General features: G+C 36.8%; 1 protein-coding gene across 1 annotated transcript in view; it reads right to left on the bottom strand.

Moving 5' to 3' along the window:
• Positions 1-399: 399 nt before the first annotated feature.
• Positions 400-8,493, bottom strand: part of TDRD9 (tudor domain containing 9) — an 89,839-nt gene continuing 81,745 nt past the window's right edge. The window contains exons 30-36 of the mRNA XM_074868940.1: positions 8,227-8,297; positions 7,728-7,837; positions 7,473-7,569; positions 6,642-6,780; positions 5,434-5,543; positions 2,507-2,579; positions 400-1,200 (exon numbers count right to left, since the gene is read on the bottom strand). Of these exons, the coding sequence (XP_074725041.1) occupies positions 1,105-1,200; positions 2,507-2,579; positions 5,434-5,543; positions 6,642-6,780; positions 7,473-7,569; positions 7,728-7,837; positions 8,227-8,297 (696 nt within the window). The 3' untranslated portion in view covers positions 400-1,104. The remainder of the gene's footprint in view (positions 1,201-2,506; positions 2,580-5,433; positions 5,544-6,641; positions 6,781-7,472; positions 7,570-7,727; positions 7,838-8,226; positions 8,298-8,493) is intronic.

The raw sequence follows: 8,493 nt of genomic DNA, 5'->3' as shown, positions 1-8,493 counted from the left end.
TTTTCTATTAGAACTATCTCACTATATGATGTTTTATAAGTCATGAGGATTAGTAAAATGTGTCTAAGGAAGTAATGCTTATAAGCTACTGAAATTGCCTATTATACAGTTGTCTCTCTGTTTAACTACAGCTTAAAATAATTTATTAGTTTAAGCACCACTTTATCTTCCCCAAATCTGCCACCTTTTTTTTTTTATGGTGATCACTGATTTTGTGTCTGTTCTTCAGAGGATGACAGGATATTACAGAATCTTCAAATCACTGAGTGAACAGCAGAAAGATTAATACTTTTCCATATACTGTCTTTGTATTCATGTATTTCATGAATGCAATCACATACCCTTAATAACTAAATTTAGCTTTTATTAAGCACAACAGAAGAGACAAATACATTTTATTTCAATTCTGCATTTTATTCTGAAACCACCGACCTCATTTTTAGGACTAAAGATCTCACAGGTAAAAGTAAGAGGAAAGGATGAAACAAAGGTGCCATGAATCAGTAACTCAAAAGCATTCTTCTGCCATACAGGAAAAGAAATCATACATTACATTTTGCTGTATGAAAAATTAATGAAAAAATTGTATCTAGTATATGAAATTATAGTTTGGATCAGAACACAGTCTAGATCATCAGTTTCCTTTGACTTCTATTTTTTAGTTAAGAAAAACCCCAAACACCTTTCTCGTATGGCTTTTTGAAAAGCTAGTGACAAAGAAAATAGGAAAACACAACTTGCAGTTAAAGACAAAAAAATCATACCCCATGGCTTATGAGCTTTTAGACAGAAAATGAACAACTAAACCTAGATTTGCTTTGTACTTCATGTACCTTGTGATAAACCTGTTCAGAAGTATTATTAAAGTGAAAACTAGATCCTGCTTTATGTCAGTTTGTTTTTACGAATAAACTCGTCAGCTCTAGGTCAGCAAACCCTAACTTTTTAAAGAAATACGAACATATTCCAAACTGAATTTTAGTACACTTACACTAATCTTAAGGAACAGTCTTGCAAAACAAGCCTCTAAGGGTTATACAGAAGACAGAAGTAATTTTTAGACTAGTTGTAATACCTCATGCTCCGAAAGACTTCTAGAAATACTTAAACATTCAACACAACAAGCTTATGTAGCTGATAAAGACCATTTCCTCTTTCAGGTTGACTTTCAGGTGAGTCAATGATATGCTGAGAATCCACCTAATCAAAAGAAGCAAGATGAAAAGTCAGAACGCATTCTTAATGAAGTTTTCCTATATAACATAGTTAAGGAAAAAGAGTCTTGAAGAGTTTTCACAGTTTCAAATCATACAGGAATTTCAGTTCCATGCCACACACCTCAACATAAGAGTAAAGACTATAAAATGATGTATCTCATGGTCTGCCTGAGACAGAATACTACTCCACAATCAATTCCAAAGCATTACAGGTAGTATTTGATGTGATGATGTAAGAAAGATGTCGTGAGATTCTTCAGACTTCAGATGCAGTGGGGAAAACCATGATCCAAGGCCTATACATTACACTGTTATAAAAGCTAAACACCAATATAACTGAAAAGGAGATTACTGTCATAATACCAAGGATAACCGGATTTGAAATATGAAATTAGAAACACTTTGGGTTAAGGCAGTGTATCACAACACATTCCAACCCCTCAGCGAATGCCTGCTAGAAATATGTGCTCTTGGTGCTGGTTCACTGTTGTCAACCTTTTCAAGAAGAGAGCGCTAAACCCCTCATTTATATGCCTCAGGGTGGGAGAGGCACAGGGAGGGTGCATGTAGAAATCTTAGTTCTGTACTCAGTAATTCCTCACCCCCTTTTAATTAAGAAAATGCACTTGTTTGTCACGAAATCTAGTGTCCTGCAGAGGCCCTTACAGAAAGAAAGGTAAGATTTCTAGCAGAGTAGGAAGCTAGACTTTTCAGCTTTAAGAAACCCTTCTAGGTTTCAAGAAAACAGCCCTCTTATCTGATCCCACCAAATTCATTCTAAAGCAAGCCACACTTCTGTTTGCTTAAGAGGGAAAAGCCACCTGAAAGCACAGCAGCCTGAAACAAACTCAAGTGCACTGCATTCAGATAAATCCTAAACAAGGAAAACGTATTAACCTTTTTCTTTCAGGCCATGGCTGCTTAATACAAATAAGAATATAAAATTTTAACTTCCAACAAATGTAAAGTTGCCTTTACAATCTCTCTCAACTTAAAAAATCATGAAGTGTTCTGCATGAAAAGGCTAAATATTTGCATACACAAAATTAAAAACCACCCAACAAACTAAATAGACTCTACAAAAATAGGGTATCAATAGAGACTGATGTATAGACAACAGTTCTTATTTCTTAAATTCGACTCTACAGTGCTTTCAGTATTTTTAAATTTGATACTCAAAGACATTCTTCCAAAGGAAATTCTCCCTTTGACCACTCTTAACTACCTGTACTGGGGTACTCTTAACTACTCTTCAGGGGGGAGGAGGAGAATTATCTTTATACCCTTACCTGATTCCATGCATACGGCTTCTCATAGCATGTAGGAACAATTACATCTCGAGGTTTTGATTTGCAGATTAAACTGAAATTACATAAAAACAGCCTTAACAAATACACTTGTATTTGATGAATTATGAGTACAAAGGCATTTTTACATTAGATACAACTCGGCATTTATGAGGTGTCTGTACTGAAGGGAATCTCAGATTTCCTCGTTAATCTAGTCTGATTTGTTCACTTCTCTGTACTTTTCCCCTCTAGAGTAAGGAGTCAAAATACAGATTTTCACAGGGACGTTAAGTGTATCAGAGTGTATTTTCTTTTAAAGAAAATAATTTTTTTTCCATTTACAAAGTACTAGAATTTTCAGCTGTCATTTATTCCTTAAGTTTTATGCATGCTTATACACTAGAATGTATAATACAGCTATTTTTAGAGTATTTTGTTTTGCCTGACAACTCAATTACTGTATGTCTGTCTGCTCCAGTTATTTCCTCAGGCTGTGCAAAGTACAACAGTAGTAGGCTTTAATTAATTCTGTCTAGATGTGTTTTTCAAACACTGATTTTAGTCTTAAGTAGTGGTGACATGTTGTAAATACAATTAGCTTTTGAAAAATGGAAAAAGTTATGAAAGACTATTCAGGCTAGATTTTTACACATCTACTCTTACTAATAAAAGGTTAGGTTTTTTCCAAGACATAAACCAAAGTACAATCAGAAAAAAATATTTAAAACAAAGAAAGATTTTACACAAAGGAAAAGACGACATCATGACAATAACCAGATTGTCTCTTCCTTCAAAAATGTAAAAATAGAAAAATTAGCTGTAGAATCATTGGAACAGAATCAGTAAAAGCAAAAGATTCTAAGACAGAAAATGCTCCACAGAAAGGTATAAATCCTAAAGAAAAAATAAAAGCCCAGAAGGCTGATGAGAATGACCAAGTCAGGCAGCACTGACTGAACTGGGGATCATGTCAACGCTGAGTAACTGCGCAGGCTGCTCCTTCCCCTCCCAACTGGTTGGAGGTGTCTGAACAATCAGCTCAAAAAAGGTGCCAAAACGGTAGCAAGTATTCACATATCTAAAGAAGTAACAGTGACATTTTTGTGCCTTGAATTTAGCATCTAAGTGTCGATGTCCAAGCGTGAGCTCCTGTTGCTGTCACCTCCAGAAAGGTTTTGTGGTTTTGCTTCTTTCTGCCTATCTACTTTCCTTGACTTCTCCCTACACTTGTTACCACATGAATCATGCAATCAAACTTCACTCAGCTTTGAAGTCTAAACATGGTACTACATGGCAGTGTCCAAAGGCAATGCAGACACCAACTGGCCTGAGGTGCTTGGACACAAACAGGACATTAAACATTGCATCAGCAGTATGCTTGACAGCTGTTATTTTACTAAGAGTTTTGCAGACATGAAATGTGAAGAGCTTGCTGTCAGCCTGTACCGGTGCTCCTGAAGTTTCCAAGCGCAAGCAGCACGCAGCCCCGAGGTCCAGCCTTTGTGAAGCTGTCCCACCGCTTTCCGGAGGCTCGCACAACCCACTGTAGCAGCTGCTGGAAACTGCCACGTCTCAGAGAGAAGAGCAGCTGACCCGCTGGTGGCACGCACAGTGTAGCACCCAAACCAACAATAGTCACCTTGCTCCCTTGTCATATCCAACATGTCTGCTGGTCAGCTAACATATAATAGGTATCTTCACACCTTCTGGCAATTGTTTATGCTCTTTTACTTTCATTTCCAGTGCCTCAAAAGGTAAGGCTGATTCCCACACACTTGTTAATTTATTATAAAATGCATCACACGGAATTTTCTTTCAAGTTTTGGAAATAAGAAGTATGGGTACTTGCTTTCAACTAAAGGTAATAAGTTTTTTTTACAGATGGGAAGAATAAAACAAGCAACAGAGCAGGGACATTTGAAAACAAGAAACACCTGAAAGCTCAGCATAAACAGCTGCTCTGATAATCATTTTGATAACCTAGGGTAAGGGCAGCTAAGCTTAAAAGCTTCTGATCTTTATCAGCATGAGGAACTGCCTCACTTTGGCATACAGTTACTTTAGAAAAGCTCTATTTGCAAAAAAGGTCACACTTCCTAGAGATGAGGCCAGTACTAGAGAGCGTAACATAACTCTTAACTCATGGCTGAGCCAGAGCTCTTTTTCAAATCTGTTCAGTACAGAGACAGGTAAAAGTCTACTGACGATACAGACAGCACTAAAACACGCACGGCATTTACAAACAGGGGAAGATTTTTCACAGCACGCTCAGCAGCAGCAGCAATTAGAAGCTGTTACAGGGATACTTCATTGAACTCGCTCACCCCAACACCTCCCACACACCACAAGCTGAAAAAATTATTAAAGACTGACTGCACTGACTCACAACCATCTTTTCAGAATCACTCCTTCAGTTATGAGAAGCAGGAAGGCCTGATGGAAAAAAAGGCAGGTGGCCTTATTTCAATTCATAAATTAACCTGGGACTTCCAGCAATTAACTTGGCCAACACCTAACCTACACAAGTCTGTTGAGGGAGGAAAGGCAGCACACACAATTCAATTAATGTATAGGGAGAAAGAATTCTAAATCCTTCTGCACTCTTATGCCATAGGACCTTATTAGTTTTGTCCTGGGTGCACAAAGCAAAGATACATCAGAAGTGGTATCCTGTAGAACAGGTTTTACAGTCTAGGTTTTATGACTCTTAAGTGATCAGGCTTCCCTGAAGAACCAGTGCTTCCACAAGAAGTCTAAAGTTGTTGAGCATACTGCTTTATAAATAAACAAAGTAAATGAAATGCATCATTAAATGAGAACATATATTATTTCCCAAAAGCCTAATCTGAGCTATGCTTCAAGCAATCATTTATTTTGTTTTTGCTGAGACTGTGAAACAGAAGATCTTATTTCTACAAAATTATTACCATAGAAGTTTCTGACGAATGTCTTCCTGCAGCTGTGTCATTCTCTCTCGTCCAGAATACACTGCACATTCACAGAGCAACTTATTAATGGCTGTCCTTAGGATGTTTATCTGCAAAAATACCAGTGATGGAATGTAAAGCTCTCTAAACCAGCACTAGTTCTGTATTATACTATATAAAGGTGGTCATAGCACCCATACCACCGAACTTCAACTGGAAGATTATTAACATAAGCAAAAACATCTGAAGCTTTAGAAACACTTCTTCCTCCAGATGCATCTCTGCTGGTCAAAGACATTAATGTTCAGCCACTTGATATCACAATCTTCAAGGTTACTCAGATTATACCATAAAACATACAGGCAACTACTTGCCTGGATTCTTTCCAACACAGAATTTCTTCTGTAAAAGTTTTAAGGGTTTTCTCTATCTGCCCATAATTTTGACATGCACAACAGCTTGGTGTTACCATTCTGGCTAAGGTGTCATGAATGCAGACATCACACATGCCAAGTGCTTTCAGAAAACAACAGCTCACAGATATGCGCACCAGCATGTCCACTGTGTCCTTAAAAAGCCTCTAGAAATGACTGATCATCACCTAATGTACCTGCCCTGTACACAGAATTAATCAGGGCACGTGAGGTCCTTCACTGTCTAAAGCACATATCAAGCCTGAAGCACACGTCAAATACAGCTCCCTGTCCCGCGTAACAGTGTATATACACATGCTTCCCTCTGACAGATCTCTGTCTACAAGCAGAAAGCCTGTAACAAGGAATACAAGGGTTTTTACTGTTTGGTTGATTGATTGATCAGCTCTGAGAGAAGTAGCTTGATACAGATGACTTATAAGAGCTGTAAAATCAAACTGAAGATTGCTAAGCAGTAATGCCAGGCTGATAATAAAAACCGCAATAATCCTAAGAACATAACTAACAAGTACTGACATCTGATTAGTTCAAAACAGATGCTTGTTTTGAAAAGTGTACAATGTATTGTACTATAATATTTTATTCTAAATGTATGGGGGGGAGTAACTTTTTTCTGGTAAGAATCCAAGGTTATAAACAGGTAGTACACTAAAAAAAAAAAACCAAAACACCACAGCTTAAAAGTTTTCTTAGTAACTCTAGGAGTTAACAAGCTCTGATGCACTGCATTCTACTTAATTCCTACTATAGTGAAAATTCTTATGCATGTTTTACCTCTCTTATATCTTCCAATCCAAAACGCACATCAAACGTCAGCTCCATGTCATTTTCTGGAAGCAGTGGAGCCTCACAAGTCTGACTCCAACCCAAACCACACAAGACACCAGTAAAATACTTTCCACTTTTATCAACCCTACATGAAAAGGAAAAAAAATGGTCTTGCCTAGAAATGAAGAAACTGAACTTGTATGAAGACAGATGTAAATGAGTATGTCTAAACCATGCCAAGAAAGATACAGGTGTTTTAAAGAATCTAGAACAATTGGAGAGGCATTCACACCTAGTCATACTGGTTTTTTAAATATAGTGACGAAACAAAACTGAAGTTCTGGTTATGAAAACATATACGCATAAAACTTAAAAAGAAAATCATACATATGCAAAATGAAACTTTAATTAAGGAAACCTAGCTTCACTATGTTGAAACGACACTCTACAGATACAAGAATTTAAACAAAACACAACAGTGATGCAACTGCTGGAACTCAGCTTTTACAAAATTCACGCAAGTTCCTCTCCTCACATAGATCTGAAACTTGCCCAGTTCTACAGTTCATCTTCCTAGGCTTCCAGCACGACTGTCAGGAACTGTTGCTTTGTATTGCCTTATCTTGAAGGTAGAGCCTGCAGCACCATTTCAGACGTACATGAAACAAGTTATCTTAGCTCCATACTATACTAAAACTGATAAAAGATACAAGAATTACATAAAAAGGAAGATAACTGCTCTGCTTTCAGCATTTAGTATAAAAAAAATAAATCTGTCACCAATTAGTGAGGGTCCTAAAAATAAAAGAACCAGCGCTTTTTAAAACACATGAATACCTGAGTTCTATAGCAGGAGCAAACAGCATGCTGAGGAGTGCAAGCAGGCCAGGAATAGGAGGCATTAAAGATGTTTCGTCTAAAATCACAGTAGATCCTGTCACCAAAAAAAAATAAATCTAAAGGAGTATCTGATGAAAATGAAGCCTCAAAAAGATGTAACACAGAACTACAGTGACATATTTACTTGTAGACTCTATTCACGTAAAAATACAAGTCTAGAGAAACTGCCTGAACATTTTTATTAAGCATTACCAGTTTCATTTGCTGATAAAGAAGCAGCGACCAACAATTGCTGAAAGGGATCTTCTGGAGCATCACGGACAACAACAGAGTTTATGCTTTCCTTTGGTATGAAAGTACCTCTGCAGAGGAAATAAGGACTATTTTCAACATTAAAAAAACCAAAAACCATACGAACATGTAAAAAAACAATTATTTTAAATTCACAATGCAACCTCAATGGATAGCAGTTACTGGCTGAAGATTACCTGAATACCATTTAGCAGATGTATATGATGGTTAATAAATAATCTCTGTGTAAGACATTAAAGCAGCTTTAATAAAACTAGTCTTGAAATTTTACATATCAATAGTGTGCATATTAATGCAATTCAGGCCTGACTATTTCAGTCTTTTCAATGAATAAAAGTTCTGTAAAAATCTGTAAGAGTTAACTAGGTGTTTTTTGCCTATTTATCAAAAATAACAGCTGAGAATGTGCCTATATTTCACAGTAAAAGTCTTCTCATACCTGAACTGGGATACTCTAGTCATACTGTAGCATTTCACCTCATAAGGACTGAACGGGCCCAAAACTTTTACCTTCAAAAAGAGAGAACAGATTATATTCTAGTTAGCCAGCACCTGGATCTCTCCAAATCAAAATCCTTTATAAATGAAAACCAAAACACATTTCAGCATGTATGGAGCAACACTGAATTGATAAATTGATAAACAGCATTTTCATTTCACCCATCTAAAGCAAGCTTTGCTTGTTGAGGCACCTAAACAAAAATAA

Source organism: Strix uralensis, chromosome 4 (assembly GCF_047716275.1).
Source record: "Strix uralensis isolate ZFMK-TIS-50842 chromosome 4, bStrUra1, whole genome shotgun sequence".
In the NCBI taxonomy this organism is placed as follows: domain Eukaryota; kingdom Metazoa; phylum Chordata; class Aves; order Strigiformes; family Strigidae; genus Strix; species Strix uralensis.
The sequence above is the reverse complement of the archived record's forward strand: the minus strand, read 5'-3'. Positions and strand labels throughout refer to the sequence as shown.